Genomic DNA, 17296 nt, shown 5'->3' with positions numbered 1-17296 from the left:
CAGCTGCCTCCTGCAGGCCCCCTACTGGTTCACAGGTCAAGGCTCAACCACTGAGCCACCCTGGCTGGGCCAATTAGGTTATTCTGACCATAAAGACTTCGGTATTTATTTTAGGTTTAAAGTGTGATTCCCAGACTAGCAGACTGAGCACCATCTGGGGGAATTTAGTAAAAATGAAAATTCTTGGGCCCCACCCCAGACACATCAATTCAGAGATAGTGGGGGATAGGGAGGGTGATGTACAGTCCAGTTTTCGAGTCACTGCTCTTAGTCTGCTCAAGTGGCTGGTTAAGTTACCTTCATCTAGTAGAGGCTGGGGTTCTAGAGTGGCAGAGGTGGTGGTGTTTTGGTAACCTCAGATTACCAGTGTGACATAATTTGTCATGCTGATACACTGAAACCAAGCCCTCTGATGTGTGCACAAAGTGATGTGTACTTCCTGAAGACCACATGGAGTGCCAAATGGAGATCTGAGGGGTCCTTGTGCAAAATACGGAAGAAAAACCTATGGTTTCTGGATGCATGTGGAACTGAAAACACCATAATTCACTTGGTTTTTAAAGTGTGTTTGTGTTTTCATTGGCATATAAATTGTTTCCAGCTGGCGAGTCATGGAAGATAGGAAAGCTAATTTGAGTAGATTTGTCAATATAGTTCTAAAAAAAGAAAAAATTTAAGTGTATGGTATTGGCTTACATTATAACCAAAAAAGCACCCTACGAGGCATTTTCGACTTTTCAGAAAGAGCTAACTGGTTGGATTCTTTAGCTCAGAGGTCTCCCTTGGATGACTAGCGATTTCCAATTGCGTGCATGGATGTCTTAACTTTTGAACTCGCTGGGTCCAACTTTATTATTTCCCCACCTTCCACCTCCTAAACCATTCACTTCATATTTGCAATTCTGATATCGATCCAGTCTCAATTGAAACTGGAGTTTGTTTTCCTTCTCCATCACCCACCTTTGTCAGTTAAGCCCTGAAGTCACATTTGAATTTTTCCCTCCTGTTAGCATTCTCACTGCCACTGTCCTAAGATCAAATTCTTATACTTGATATCTCAGATCATTGCAACAGTCTCTTTACCGGTCTCGTCTCTCTCTACTCCATCTGACACAGTCCTGCCTGAGTCATTCTAAAACACCATTCCACTCAGGCCACTCTCAAAAAATTTTCCATGATTCCCCGCTGACTATTGAATAAAGTGTAAAATCCCCACGTAGCATTTGAACTCATCCAAAATATACTTTGACTGTTTTTGCTCATACACCTTCCTTCACCTGAAACTTTCTGACATTCTGACAGCTAAGTCCCACTTATTGTTCAAGCTTCAGTTATCTGTCACCATCTCTTGGGCATTCTTTTTGATTCCCAGAGTTAATTGCTCGTCTGTGGTATATCTTCTGCACTTGGTTTTCACTTTCATTAACAACTTTGTATCACAGTCTTTTTTTTTTTTTTTTAAGATTTTTAATTGATTTTTAGAGAGAAAGGGAGAGGGAGAGAGGGGAACATCAATGGGCTGCCTCCTGCACGCCCCCTACAGGGGATCCAGTCATTATCAGAAAGTGCCTACTGGGTTCTCAACGCTGTATTTTTAGGCTTTGAGAAAGTTGACAAAAAAGACATTGATTGTACCTTGAAGTCTTGTTCAGCCATTCTCCCTTGACCTGTGTTTCTAGGTTTCTTCATCTCTAAATTTGGAATACTACCAGTACCCAACTCATAAAGCTGTTGTGAAGATTACATGGCTTTGTACATGCGTAGCTCCAAAAATAGTGTCTGGTGTACAGTAAGCATGGACAATTATTATTGTTATTATTACTAACAATCTCTAACTACATCTGCCTAAGTTGGGAGAAAAACAACCACCACACAAATCTACATAGTTTATCTTTTATTCATACAAACAATACATACACAAGACTGTATATTGTTTGAAGACTGCAATAATTTTCTAGTGTAACAACTCTGTAACAAAATTTAACTAAATGTAACATTTATGAAAATATAAATCTCTGATTGGGTAATTCTTCCCAACAATACAAAGTTTACATAAAAACATTCAGTATGAGCTATCAGTTTGCAAACAAGTTAGGAAAAATCATTCAAGTCACTTGTTAAACTCTATTGGCTGTTACATAGAACATTCACACACTACATTTACTCCATCTAGGCATTGAATTCTTAGAAATGTGTGGCCTGGAGGCCCCACTGATAATGAGAAGTATAAGATGTGTTGCCTCTGAAGTGCTAAAAAAAAGCATCGACTCATACAACGAATTCCAGGTGATCTGCACGAGGGCTGGGCCTTCTCTGGGCTGCTACCTCCCTGGCTGGGAGCCAGACCAGGAGGGACTACTGAAAAAAATCCTTTCACCATGGAGTGGGGTGTTCCTATCTGAATTACATCTCTTTCCAAAGTGAAATACAACTGACTTGGAGACCGTATAGGTTCGATCACTTTTTCTCCCATTAGCTTCAATAATTAAGGTGTCACTGTATTTTTTTCTTTCATCACTCCCCAACATCCCTGTGAGGGCTACAGCAGATGCCTCCACAATCTTTATTTTGCACTTTACAAAAAAAAATACCACAGGGAGGTGAAAGATCTGCCTACGGGTATGTGATGAGTTCACGGCAGAGCTGGACCGAGAGCGAGTCAGTTCCCGCTTCACTATTCTGCTACTCAAGTCACAACTGCCCCCGTCTGATAAAACCAAAGCGAACCACCACTGCCGACACCCTTTGGAAAGTCATCCACAGACATGCCACGTGAAGAAAATCACGCTCCCCTTTCGGGGTGTGATATTTTCTTTTAAATAGGTGAAGTCGTTTTTAAAAAAGGTTGACTACATCATTTCACAGCTTTTGCTCTGAACTGGAGAAGACTAGAAAAGTCTCCGCAGAGTCCTCGAGCAGGAAGGGTCACAGATAAAGAAGCCTACGTACAGTGTGTGGGAGTAAGAAAGGGATTCCAAACAGGGACAGTAAAGAACCCTTGGACACCCCTAAGGTTTATGGAATATCTTAGCACAAAGACAGGCGTCTTCAGTTTGTCCCAGAGTATTTGGTCACCTATCTGCATTTTCCACAGAAAGAGAAGAAATGAGAGTAAGGCAGATGTCATCGGTGTTTCATAGATGGCGTGTCGAGAGAGCGTTCCTTCCATTAAGATTCACTGCAGGGATTTAGGAAATAATTTATGCTTCCATAAAACTGACCGAACAGCACAGAGCGATGATAGAAAGGAACAGGTGTTCAGACCAGAGCTGCAATGCCCTTCCTGAAATTCTTCGCGGCGCCGCCCGGCACACAGAGGCTTTGCAAAAGGACATGAGAAGATGGTGGTTCCTTATTAAATGTGTTCTTTTGAAGCCCAGGAAATAGCTTTAAAAATCGTATGTTCCAGTATGCAGAAACCCTGGCATGCAATTGTCGCAACTGTATTTTCACGAAGACCAGCTGTGTGTTCAGTAGCCCTATGACAGTGGTCAGTTCTTGCCCCGGTCCCGTTTGTGGCCTCACGTTTCACCTCCTTTCTCTTGGGAAGCTGGGAGTCCGTCTGGGCATTTTTGTTACATGATTCTGCACAGACAGGCCTTCCTTCTGCAGACTGGGTTCATACAGTTGTCAGGACTGTAAAATGTAAGGAGGGATTAAGGCTGTGTTTACTAATGGCCACACAATCACTTGAACGCAAACAGCTCTGCGTCTTCACGATTTCAACAGGTTTCTCTAAGACCGGTTCCAGTCCCAGTGGTCTCTAGCCTCTCTCATCTGAACCAACGCTTTGAGTCACGCTGCTTCTCTCCCCAACAATTTTAAAGCCACCTCCCATCCCCCAGTTGATGTAGCCACTTAAATACGATTTCTACAAATTCTCTAGAAAAGCCTCAAGACTTCACTCCTGGGTAAACTTGGACAGAAAGACCAAACCCAAAACCAGTGTCGCATTTCTGTACATTTCATGAGCATGTGAATAATTAACACTGTAACCGGCACCTTTCCTGTCTTTTAAGAAATGAGTCCTTTATCACTTGGGATATAGAAGACACTCCCCGCCGCTCCTGTGTATGCGTATCATGTGTTTCCGATGAGCAGGATAAACGATTTTGTCAGTTGTCAGGGCCGTAGCTGTGGCCCCGGGGCTCCAGGGCAGAGCACACCCGGTCATAGCAAGAATTGTGTTTCTTGGAAGGCGTGGCCTCGTTGGGCTCGCCGGGGTCGCTCACTGTGATGGGACTGTCTCTTGCAAAGACCTCGGTGGACTCCCTCCACAAGCAATCCACAGACACTTTGAAACAGTAGCTGCTGCACTTGGCCCGGGACGCCTGCGTCGCGCTGTTGAATATCTGCCTGCTGTTCGAAGTAGCGATTTTGATCTTCAGGGCGGCGTCCACACGGTCCACCACCGTGTATATCCCGATGCTGCCGTCGTCGAAACCCACGACGATGTTCAGGTGCCTCTGGGAGAGGGCGAGAAAAGTCGGTGTTTTGTAAAGGGAGCAAGCGCCGATGTTTTTGCCGTCGGCGAGCCTCATGACGATTAAACTGGACACGGCGCCGTTCTCCCCCTCATCTTCCCCGCTGCGGAAACAGATGTACACCAGGTAGCGGCCGTCTCGAGACAGCCTCTGCCGCCAGATGACCCCGGAGGCGTGGACCACCCGCAGCTTCCCGCTGTGTAAATCCAGCACGTTGATGTTCTCATCTCCCCGGGCGATAATGCCTAGCTTCCCGTTGGGAGAAATTTCAAAATCCTCCAGGTTCTTCAGAAAGTTGCTTGGAAGCTGCACACGGCGACAGATCACTTCGTCCGTCAGGCTCCAGATGTTCACCGTCTCGGCCGACGTGATAAACACGATGATGTCGGGACAGTCGGGGATCAGCTTGAAATTCACGATGGTGGTGCCATCCTCACAGCAAAACTTTTTGGTGATGCTTCCGGTCCACAGGCTGACGGCCAGCACCTTGCTCTTGGTCATGCCCACCACGAAGGTGTTGGCGGAGGTGATGAAGGCGTTCTGCAGTGTGGTCAGGATGTTGCAGACCCTGTGGCCCGTGGCCAGCCTCCACACCCTGGAGGCGTTCTCCTCGCACAGAGACACCACAAACTGGTCGTTGTGGGTAATCAGCAGCTGCGATATTCTCTGCCCATTGATGCGGAAGAGGTTCTCCCCACTGCTGGTGCGCCAGACGTACTGGCTGCTCTTGTCATCCGAGGTCACCATGATGTCCCCCGAGGACGTCAGCACGCAGTGTTCAACTATCCCTTCGTGTTTAAATACGGCCTCGATGAACCCGCTGCTGAAGTTCCACTTATGAACACAATCGGAACCGTCGAGGGAATAGATGATCTCCCCTCTGGCAGGCAACACCAGACTCTGGATGGGTTTTCCCGTCTTATCGATGTTGGACATAGCTGTGATTATGTCTACGTCCCAAACAGACAGGACGCCGCTGGTTGATAGGGAGAACAGCATATTGTGGTGCCTGGATTTCACCAGCTTGACGATGGTACCTGAGATTTCCTGTAAGCTCGCCATACACTGTCCCGTGTCCCGCCTCCAGAAGAACACGGCGGAGGTATCTTCCATGGTCGCGATGATGCAGTCTCCGTTTTTGGACAGCACGGCAGATATAAAGCGTTCGTTGTGCTTCGCTCTGAACTTCTCAGCCACCTTCCACAGGCCGGTGTCTAAGAGCTCAATGCTGAGGGCTTTGCAGACCAGAACCGCACTCTGGTCCTCGGACAGTTCAATGCTGAGCACCTCGCTGTCCTCTCTCCGGCAGTCAAAGTCATCGGTCAGCTGGGGGTTGGAAATGTCCTCGGTATTCCACACAGAAAGGCTTCCCTCACTGTCCACCATGACCATTTCTTGAGCCGTGTCCAAGATAAGGAGAAACTTCACAAACCCACCTGAAAACTCAGATGACACTGTACATAACTTTTCTCCACTCCCTAAGTGAAAGATGGTGGTGGTGTTCAGGTACTGTCCACAGAAAGCATATATCCCGTCCAGAGAGCACTGGACACACGTCACTTCGTACCAGCAGTGGAACTGGTAAAGGGGCCATCCATAGAGCATATCGATGACAGTGACATCTTTGCTGGCTTCGAGCCATGCCAGGGCATGGCTGACGGACAGCGTAAATCCATTGATGTAGGTGGAGCCACTTCCATGCTTGGTCCCTTTGATTTCCACTTCAGACAGGAGACAAGAATTTATATTGTCATAAATCAACAGGGTGTTATTGGTCGTAGCCACCACAAGATACTTTTCATCACTGGTGAGTTTCATGCCCAGGATGACAGACTGGGCTGTTGTGATCTGCCTGAGTAGCTGGCGAGTTTCCACATCCCATGTGCTGATAGAACCGTTTTCTAAAGCTGTGAGGACGGTACTGGGGTTACAGGTAGGCAGAATCTCGGTGACATGCAGGTGACTAGACGACAAGGGAAGACGCTCAGGGCTATATGTCACGTCCATGGATGAATGTAGTGGCACAATGGAGCAATATTTGGGCCCGTCTTTGTCACACTCTAGAAGAAGGTGCCTCAGCTTGGGCAGGGAACTCACGACAGGCAGCAGCCTTTGTTGGAGCTCTGCTGAAAGGGACCCGGGAAACGCGATGACCTTGTTTTTGATGCTGCGCAGGGTGCTGGCCAGGAACTTCAGCTCCTTCTCTTGAGAGCAGTTGTAAGCCAGCTCGATGTCTGAAAGCACTTTGTCGAACTGGCCAATTTTGATCATGGTGTAAAGCCAGCTGAAGTTCATGATGATGCCGTAGAGCAGGTCATCGGTTTTCCCACACCTGGTCAGGTGGTACAAGAGCTCACACATTTTCCGATGATTGACAAAAAAAATGTCAGGCTCCAGCGGATTGCACTGGAAAACCCAGGGCTGGTCTGGGGCCTGTCTGTCAAAAGAAGCCTGCTCCATGAAGTGCTTTTCTTCGTCAAGCAGGCTTCTGCTTTCCAAGTCAAGGCAGCCATTCAAGTAGGGGTCTTCGAGGCAGAAAGCTTTCCTCCTGCCTCCTGACCAGACCCCCAGGAAATAATCTGCCAGGATGGTGTGCATCTCATGCAGGTCACTGTCATCCTTCAGGTACAGCTTCTGGGCTATGAGCTGCAGGTGTCTATTGGCCCAGACCAGGAGCGTGGCGTTCTTCACGTGTCTCTCTATTAAGTACCCACTGAGACCCTCCTTGAGCCTCGCGATGTACAGATAAGGTACTCTCAGGGGATTGCTGGGCCTGGTGTTCTCAGTGAGCTCGTTCATAACGCTGTTGTCCAGGGCCAACACATCCTCCAGTTCCATTTCACTCAAACCCGTTTTGGCCATGGTGATGTAACCGAGAGCCCTGGAGACCAGTTTCTGACCACATTTCTTCTCCAAGGACCAGAACAGCTGCTCTATACTCTCGTGAACGGTGACAGAGAGGGAGGATTCATCGACATCTTTGTGAGATCGCCAGTGTCTCACCTCCTTGAAGGTCAGGTTCACGAACATGGGCAGCGTGCACTTGGAGAGAGCGCTGTTCACGTAAATCTGCTGGCCCGACGTGACCTTCCTTTTGACGCGCAGCAGCTGGTGTTTGAGGACCTGGCTGCACACCTTCCTGTCCCGGGGAATCAACTCGATGTAATTGTGTTCTTCGTGGATAAGGCACCTTAGTTTCTGCAGGATCCCATGCTTGTTGGGCAGTGTGGAGAGGACTATCCGGACGAAGCGGGGAAGGTGAGCAGGGAGCCACCAAAGCTTCCTGGCCTCGTCAGTCTCTGAGAGCTGCTCCAGGGCATCAAATATGATTACTAGAGGTCTCTGCAATGAAGACTCATTCAAAAGGTTTATAAATAAGTCACGGAGGTCATGAATCTTCTTGGGGTAGCTTTGAACCAGGCACCGGTAGTTAACTGCCAACTGTTCACAAACACTTAGGAGGAGAGTCCTGAGGTCAGTACTCATGTCTGTGCTTCCTAGAAATCGCACGACTATGACTGGGTCCGATTCTGGTCCTGTGTGTTCATGTAGCCAGCCATAAGCCTACAACATAAAGGCGGCATTTAGAATGGTGATATATATTCACATGGTCACACACTACAACATCTCCTCTCTGCAGAGGTCAGACACTTCTGGTAAGCCTGGCCATGCAGAAGTGGTCTAGAACCAGGAAAAAAAACACCTTCTGAGAAGGTCAAAGAGCTGCCACAAAGCTAATGCATTAAAATCTAAAGGTGAGACCCTCAGGATCACTCGACTAAAGGTAATGAACTAGTGATAGGAGTAATATTCAACCATAATGCAACATTTACTTGTACTCTAAAAGTTATGAAGTAGTTCATAAACAGTGAATCTGAACATCTGGTATGGTTCTTTAATACTGAATTCCATTTCCTGGCACAGTTGTTGGCACATAGTAGGTGCTTAGTAAGTACTTGTTTACTGAATAGATTAAATAACAATTTATGCATTGTAAGAGTCATATTTTCATTAATTGGATCACATCATACCATATAGGGCTGAACAAATTTCTAGTTGATTAAAATACAATAAAAATACTTAGTACTAAAATGATACTGAATATAATCTTTTATGATTCAGAGACATTTTTCTATATAGTAGTGATGTAGGGTCATCATTATGATTATCCTTTGTCATTGTCATAAAAATCTATATAATGGTGGTTAACAGAGTTTTGCTAAATTTGTGCTTTGTAACAGTTTACTATATAAACAGGAAGTTATCATTCTCACATTCTCTCTCTGTAGGGAGTATGGGGATTACGTATCATTTAACAGAAATGGAAACTGAGGTCCAGGCTGGATAAGTGACTCACACAGAGTGAAATGGTTACCGACAGACGAAGCTGGAGAAGTTAATTTGACTTTCATTCTAGTTCTCGCTCTCTCTTTTATAGAGTTAAGGAGATAAAACATATGAGGGGGTTGCTAAGTTTAATATTTTTCTGTCTGGAAAAGCAAGAATAAGAAGGGACATGATCAAAGTATAAAACACTCCAAAGTGTATTTTTAGGGAGATAATGTCTTTCAGTAATTGGAATTTACCAAGGATACTCCTTAGAAAAGAGCGTATTATTTAATACATTAGGAAGTAAGTTTAGGAAACTTGGTTCCTCAAGAGATAGTTCAGGTTAAAGAATGAATAAGTTTAGAGAAGATATAAGGCTGTGTTTCAGAACGAGCTAGTAGGGGAAATGAGCATTGTTGTCAGCCCCAACATTTGACATGGTTTGGAGGAAGATAACCCTGCCGTCCTACAGGTGCCTTTGGTGGCAAACCACAAACAACACAATTCATGGTCCCTACGGGTTGCTTATGATGCTTATATGCATCATCTTCCTTCTTCCCAATCACAGGTTACTGAGTGTGTGTTATCTGTAGAGTGTCCCTCCAATCATAAGCTCACATCCATGGAAATGTTGGGTACACAGGAGAGAACCATGAGATTAACAGATGTCTGTCTGCATCCTCGCAGGGACACAAAGTCACAAGAGAGCACAGGTCATTGGTGGTGGTGGTGGTGGGTGGGTGGGAGCAGATGTTCCCCAGGAGAGAGGCAAGAGAAGCACAGGCAGGGGACCTAGGAACAGGTGAGGCTCCTTGGGGGACGAGAGTCCTGGACTCTGAACAGAGGCACTCTGGTAGTTGGACAAAACATCCTGAACAGTGAGAGCTCAGAAAGCCATTTTCAAGTTGATCACCGCGATGGTCAGTGCACTGCCCCACTTGGACTGCTTATGTACACAGGCCTGTCAGCACAACCAACGTGATTGTCTACCTCCTATGCTAGAGCACATGGATTTGCATCACATGCACATTTAACTTAGCCAAATGCGACAAGATTTGCCCCTCCAACCACCTTTCCCCTTCACAAGGAAAAAAGCCCTAGAGTGAGTGTGAAGTGGCATCTGTGAATGTTTTCCCATTTGATTTCAGTTCTCATGTGCCCCCTCATAATGTTACTATCTTGCTTACTTGGAATAATTCTAAAGTTTGAAGATTCACATGCAAATTAATGTTCAAAGACATATGCACATGCATGCACACACATTACATAAACATTCCTTTTAATGCAACGTGGCCCCTAAAGGTAAGCCAGCCATTGCATCTGGTGTTCAAGCTGTATTGACGAACACAAGAAGAAATACCAGCAGCTAGGTTTGGCATGGTAAGAAATGGTAAATTGGTCTTCCTAAGGACTTTTTGAGAGTAAATTTGATATACCTGATTTTCACCTGTGAGCTTACTTTGGAACCTAAGGTACAACACAGCTGTCCCTATTCTTGTCATTAAGATGACCAACTTGAGACTGTGTAGCACATGATAGATTATGATAATGTTCATGAAGTTAAAGAAAGCTCTGGTCTTAAGAGAGTAACCAGAGGAAGAACAACACACAGGCTCTGAAGTAACACCAGGATAATAGAAACCATCAGACTTTGGTATCAAGTGTAAGAGAAGATTAAAAATGGAACTAGTTCAGTCCAGTTTAGACTGAAGTGCGAAGACAATAGATACCACATTCCAGGGTGAGGTTCCAGACCTTCATGCAGGACTTGAAAGGAGTTGTGAGAACCAGTTTTGCTACCTTCAGTGGACTACCTACCTCCAGCCTAAGAAAGAGATTTGAGAGGCCAAGAAAAAAGCTGGAGATTAGGGCACTGTGGATTGTATCTATCACTACCCTGCTCCCAAAGGGGAAGGCTGAGAGAAGCCCAACTCCTCACATCTGGCCTAGGGAGATGGAACACTTACAGGGTGTCCCCTAGAGCTTGGGGGACATGGTCATCTGTGTCTGATGACATCTGAGAAATAAGGAGATGGAGTGACTGAGTTGGCTGGCTGCTGTGATAGAGGAGTGACGAAGAGTTGCTGTATTGGAGCTGGAATTTCTCAGGGAAAAGAAATGCCTGAGTGTTTCCCATGTACCAGATGTGAGTCACTGGAAACAGTGAGTTTAAATGATTTTTGTTGGTTCTGTTTTTCCCAGGTCCTGTCTTAGGGAGTCTGCTGGACTATGGAGAAGATCTTGGTAGAAAGATATTAGAAGTGCACTGCTGAATATCTAGGATCCAAGGAAGTGACAAACTAGAAAAAGATTCCTGTGTGTCTAGGGAACTGAAGCTGAGAGATGCTTAGCCAGGACAAGGGATGTGGGAGGGAAGGACCTTCAGGAAACCATGAGAAGGCTTCAGAAGAGGCAGGAAGCAGCTCTCAACACCTGCCAAGACCAGAGGGTGCAGAGTCCAGTTCACAGTTGTAATGGCAATGCAAGAACTTTCTGGCCACCTTACCTTTCCTACATCCCCTACACCGAAACCCTATAGGGGTCATACATGTGGTTGGGATTTGGGATTGGGGATTGGGGATTGCGGATGGATGGGAAAAAGGCTGTGTGGAGAAAGAAATGAAATGGTTATGTTCCTGTCTACCACTGTAGATACCTTGCTTATGGAAAACCACAGCTGGGGGAGAGAAGTGGTTTTAATTATCTGAAATTAGACTGAAATTAGACTGAAATTTTAATTATCATCTTAGACTGGAAATATTAATTGCTGAACTGAGACTGATTTCATGTCCAGAAGCAACTGGAGGGCTTGTCTTTGCTGAGACATGAAAAGAGCTGTGAGACCCGCACTAGTTTCCATTTGAGTGAAAGCCAGCCCCACAATGTGACTTTGAACAGTGGGAGGGAACATCAAGCTATCCTGTAATTGTACCCCATGAGTCTTCCTCTTTCAATGCACGTGTTATACCAGCAAAAGGGAAACGCTGAAGAGTTCATCCAAAGACTAATTATAACTCAGGTAGTAAACACAGAAAATGGAAATGAATTTGATCAATTTATCTTTTCCCCAAAGTAAAATTTTTTTAAATATACACATAAGAGAATAGGCTTTTACCTTCTTTGCTACTTCAGCTAGCAGAAGTGTCTTCCCAGTGCATGGTCCACCATATATGATAAGCGGGTTGATGTACCCGGTTTTGCTTGGAAGAATGTATTTATGCACTATGGTTAGAGATTCGCACTTGTACTCGTAGAAAGAGGCATATGTTTTACATAAGGACGAATGCTGGAGGATTTCGTCGTAGAGTGTATCAGTTTCAGTGTCAAAATTCTGTTGTACCGTTGCCTGAATTATATCAATCATGTCCTCATAAAATTGTTTACCAAGGCCTTCTATGTAATGATTTTCTATTTCCTGGGAGTAGCCTAGCTTCATGTCACAATGAGTAACCGACGTGTAGACTCTGAGATTAGATGACGCAACAATTGTAGGAATAAATTCATCCCTGAGTTTTATCAGCTTCTCTTGGGCTTCTGGGTCCCGGATGATCCTTGGTTCTGTTCCAGTTATGTCCATGTATTTTCCCATCTCTGGGATTTTCACGAAACGCTCTATGTTAGCAATTTTCCTAATGTAGCAGACACACTTCTTCAGGAACGCCGGAGTTTGCTTTCCCAGAGCGAAGTCGAACTCATCCTCTATAGCTGAAAGCAGACAAGACAAGGAGCTTATTGCCCGAAACAAAGAAGCACTGGACCGTCCTCCCAGCTCTTAACTCTCCAGTCGTGGTGGTAGGTTATTCACAAGAATAATTTCTTAATTCCTTAATGTCCTACTTGCATTTTCCTAGACAGCCTGGAACCCAGAACAATGGGTTTTAAATAAAATTCTTTCATTCCCTCCCCAGGAGGGAGAAGTTGAATATAGGTGTAAGAGAGAAAGCATGTCGAGTTTTATTTAAGGCATTCCTTGGCTTTCCTCTCAGACTCCAGGGTCTAAGAGTGAAGAGCAGGGACCTGTCGGGGCCAGGAAGAGGCCAAGTGACAGATCTAGTTCACCGCCTCCTCGTCGGTCTCCCCTCCTTCCTAGAATTCTGCACAGAATTTGTTTTCTCTGTTTGCATTTTCCTTAATAGCCTGAAGTTGAACCAGTCACAGCTCCTGACAAAGGAAACAGTAGGGGGAGATGCCCAGCCCTGGCAACTATCGTTCATGATACACTAGTCGCTCTTCTGTCCCTAAGCCATGCAGCTTTGATATTCGCTGCAGGGTACTGTTTTGAGGCCTGCTTTGTTTTTCTTCCTCTCCTGTTATATAAAAAGGTGAAAGTGGCCGTGTTGGGAAAATTACATTTAAATATAAATAGTACACACCTTTCCAGATTCTACCTGGTATTCATATTTTCAAGATATAAAATATAAAATATACCACAGTTGACCCTTCAACAACATGGGTTTGAACTGCAAGGATCCACTTATATGTGGATTTTTTCCAATAAATATGCACAGTACTGTAAATGTATTTTCTCATCTTTATGACTTTATTAACATTTTATTTTTCCTAGCTTACTTTTTTGTAAGAATATAGTATATAATACATGTAACATACAAAATATGTGTTAATCGACTATTTATGTTATTGGTAAAGCTTCGGTCAATAGCAGGCTATTAGTATTTAAGTTTTGGGGGCAACAAGTTATACGTGGATTTTTGACTGGACAGGGGGGTCGGTGCCCCTAACCCACACATTGTACCCATTTCAAAGAGTGGGTACAGTCCTGGCCAGTGTGGCTCAGTGGTTAGAGCATCAGCCCGCAAACTGAAGGGTCACAGGTTCAATTCCCAGTCAAGGGCACATGCCTGGGTTGCAGGTTCGACCCCGTGCAGGAGGCAACCAATTGATGTGTCTCTCTCACATCAGTGTTTCTCTCTCTGTTTCTTTTTCCCCCTCCGTCCCTTCCACTCTCTCTGAAAATCAGTGGAAAAAATTAAAAAATATCCTTGGGTAAGGATTAAGAAAAAAAAAAGAGTAAAAGAATGAGGACTTCTCCAGCAATTTTCATTGTGCAGATATGGTCTTAAAATGAGTTTGAAATGTTAAATAAATAAAATTGTTCTGAGCATGTATGTCTTTAAGTGATATGACCCCAAGCAGAAAACAGCACTTGTAGTGGTGTATTCACAGTACATAGTATGAAATTATTTATCTTCATAAATATCCATATGGACAAAGTTCTTTAGTATGGAGAAAATTAGGAGAAAGTGTTTGGTGATGGAATATTTGAACACTTGAGCTGTATGATTCTAAAGAGAGGATGCCTTCCCCGAGAATAAGAAAGCTTTTGCTCTGGGCATTTTTTTTTCTAACATGGCATGTTTTTAAAACAGTGATGTTGCCTTTGATAAAGATGAAGAACTGGAGCCTCAAAAATGGATCAAAAAGATCCCAAAGGAGCAAGGGTGTTGGTTACTCTGTGCATTCTAAAAACAGTATTTTCAGGAAGACCGAAAATAAGACCTAATCTTTGACAGCTTGCAGAGAATGAATTTGTCAAAATTATTTATAATTTCTCTGAGCTGGAATCCATGTATCCAGGGAGAACAGTACAAAGGGCCGTTTAGGTTTCCGCCAATGTTTTGCCACACCATTCACAAAAGCAAGCTGAAAATGAAGCCACCGTAGCTTTTTCTTCAATGATTCTTTACTATGGAAAAAGAATGGGTACTTCTCCAGCAATTTTCATTGAAATAAATTTTCATTTATTTTCAAAATAAATGCTACACCGCTGGCTCTGATTCCTTCTGTCATTTCGCTCAACTGTCACTTCCTTATCGCCCACTCCCTCTAAATCTGGACCCATGCATCCTTCATCAGCTCCTATTATTCTATTACTATTTTGTTCTATACATACCACTTATCCTTCCTAAAATGATCTTGTTCTTTTATTTGATTACTTGCCTATTTGTGCCCCCCCTTCTACTCTCTCTCAAAATCAATGGGAAAAATTATCCTCAGGTGAAGATTAACCAAAAAATATATATATATATATATAATTACATTTTCTGGAGAAGTCCTCAAGTTAAGTAAAGGGTTATCTATGAGTTAAAACAAAAGAACACTTGTTTCTCCAGGAGATGGAAACATTTAGAAAACTTAAATCTCTCCAGATTGTAAATAAAATTAAATTTGCAGAACCATCTAAGGGAAGTAGTGAATATACCTACTATTTATCTATTCCCTAATGTACTGAGGATGTACAAAAATTACCTGAGAACAGGTACCTCTTAGCTTGGCCATGTTTGATTTTCCCCTTTTCATGTAGCAGTTTTACAGAAGCCTTGAATATCTTTTTAATCTCATATGATATCTCCTGCCAGGTCTTCTCATTCTCAGCATGGGCAGAAGGCTGCATCTATGGAAATGTGAAAGTGAGATATTAGTCTCAAAATCTTCAAAGAAAAACTGATATTTAAGAGCAAAAGAACTACTATTATTTGAAGGTCTACTATGCGTCAATACTTATGATAGGAGATTAACAGACGATATCTCACTCGATACTCCCACTAACCCTAAAAGTTAGAAATTATTTCTGTGTTATATGAAAACTTGCCAAGAGTGTGACTCCAAACAGGATTTGTTTGCTGGGCTTTCTTATTTTACCATGTAGTTCCCTCTTGATTTTTGATGCAAATGTCATAAGAAAATCATCTCTTTAATATTCTCTAAAGAGGGAAAGTTAAAGGGCAGGTGCCCATATGTTATTATTTGTCTTTCATTGTTTCATCTTCATTTGTTTTTATGATCCTCTAGAAAATAACATTGGATTGCCTACCAAGAAAGTAACATTCATACATTCATTCATTACATTTTTTTTTGTCCAAAGAGTGTATTTTAATGCAATTTTCACAAAACCTGTAATATTTTCCCAAAATGGAAAGCAAGGGTAAAAATTATAGGCATTTTATGGTGTATCCATGACAGAGCCCAATAAAATCTGATTTTGCAGCAAGAATTGGGAAGAATAAACTCTCGCTCCTGTTACAAAGTGCATGGGTCGCCCTAAAATAATCCCATCTTTAATGCTTCCTCATGGCTTCTCCAACCACACTTTCTCTCTCTTTGGTCTTAGGTGAGTTTTAGTGAATCCATGCAGATCCTCCCTGGGTCCAGATAGGTTGCTCAGTACACATCAGCATTCTCTGTGTTCCCCCTCATCGTTTCAAAGCCACTAACGAATTTCCCTTCCTGTCCTGCTCCTCCAAAGTGTTTAAAAATGTCTTATATCTATAATCAATTGACAATAATTATGAACTGTAATAAACCTAAAATTTGGATGAATGACATGCTAGCTATTTTAACAGGCATATTACCACAACTTATGTAATCACTTCAGGCCAACATCTTAAGTAGATGACTTAATACCATTTTTTGTAGAAAATTAAATTAACACTGAGAATCAGAAATTTTCCCAGTCATGCAATTCAAAAGTAACACAGCTGAAAACTGGAATGTTAGTTTTACACACACATACAAAACATACATTCGCTTATTTAACAACGTTTATACAGAAATATCATGTGGGGTTTAGAGAATTATTTAAGTTTCCCTAGAGGATCACAGAATCAAAGGAAGGAGGAATAACTAAAGCCAATCTAACAGCGCCACATGAAAAAGTGCTCCCAAACCACTGTGTGGACCTGGTTTCTCATGGGATCACGTGCTTTGGGAACTACATTTCCTAGCTACTACATTTATTCTTGGCATGTTTAACCAGGGAATGGTTTGGGTTTACCCCAATATTCCTCTCCATAGAAGCAATATGCTCTCAGATAATTACTTTGAAAACTGCATGTGAGGGGGAAGAAGAAAAATCAAGGATTCTGACATGATTTTGTATTGCACAGAAAAATGCTCATGCTAAATATCAGAACGACAAATATACAAGGCCCTTCAATGAAGAACTGTCTCTCTCCCAGGCCTCTCTCCTCTTAGAGCTGCCTAGTGCTAAGTGTATCATGGCTGTTCTCTTTGGAAAAGGGATGGAATCTATGCCTTCTTTTCAATCTCTCTAAATACTCTGTGCAATGACTAGGTACAGCCCCTTTCTCTTCCTCCTTCATTCAGTTTCAGGGGACACACAGTAGATACATATAGAAACTACTTGGAGGGGGGACAACGATGTTTCCATCACACTCACCCATGAACCAACCCTACTCCAAGATACTACATAAGATTTAAGAATATAAAGTAACTATGCATGAAACGTTAAAGGAAAAATATTGAATTAAAATATAAGAAACTATAAAAAGTAGATTTAAAAATACCATCCTAGCAAACAAGCAAACCAATAAAACCTTTCACAAATTAAAAAGTACAACTGTTCAACTTGAAAATTCAATGTATGGACAGAGTGAACACAGCTGAAGAAAAAATTGGTGAACTGGAAAAAAGATCTAAAATAATCTTCTGGAAAGAAGCCCAGA

The 17296-nt window shown here is 43.2% G+C and overlaps 1 protein-coding gene across 3 annotated transcripts in view; it reads right to left on the bottom strand.

The window, feature by feature from the left end:
* Nucleotides 1–1886: 1886 nt before the first annotated feature.
* Nucleotides 1887–17296, bottom strand: part of NWD2 (NACHT and WD repeat domain containing 2) — a gene marked incomplete at its 5' end in the record, with an annotated part of 126330 nt that continues 110920 nt past the window's right edge. For 2 of the 3 annotated variants that reach the window (XM_081121080.1, XM_081121081.1), the window contains 3 exons: nucleotides 1887–8048; nucleotides 11929–12518; nucleotides 15081–15225. In XM_081121080.1, the coding sequence (XP_080977206.1) occupies nucleotides 4116–8048; nucleotides 11929–12518; nucleotides 15081–15225 (4668 nt within the window). In that variant the 3' untranslated portion in view covers nucleotides 1887–4115. Of the gene's footprint in view, nucleotides 8049–11928; nucleotides 12519–15080; nucleotides 15226–17296 lie in introns of those variants that run through there. The other variant, XM_081121082.1, reaches the window with a different exon arrangement.

Source organism: Miniopterus schreibersii, assembly GCF_964146895.1.
Source record: "Miniopterus schreibersii genome assembly, chromosome: 1".
Classification (NCBI taxonomy): domain Eukaryota; kingdom Metazoa; phylum Chordata; class Mammalia; order Chiroptera; family Miniopteridae; genus Miniopterus; species Miniopterus schreibersii.
The sequence above is the reverse complement of the archived record's forward strand: the minus strand, read 5'-3'. Positions and strand labels throughout refer to the sequence as shown.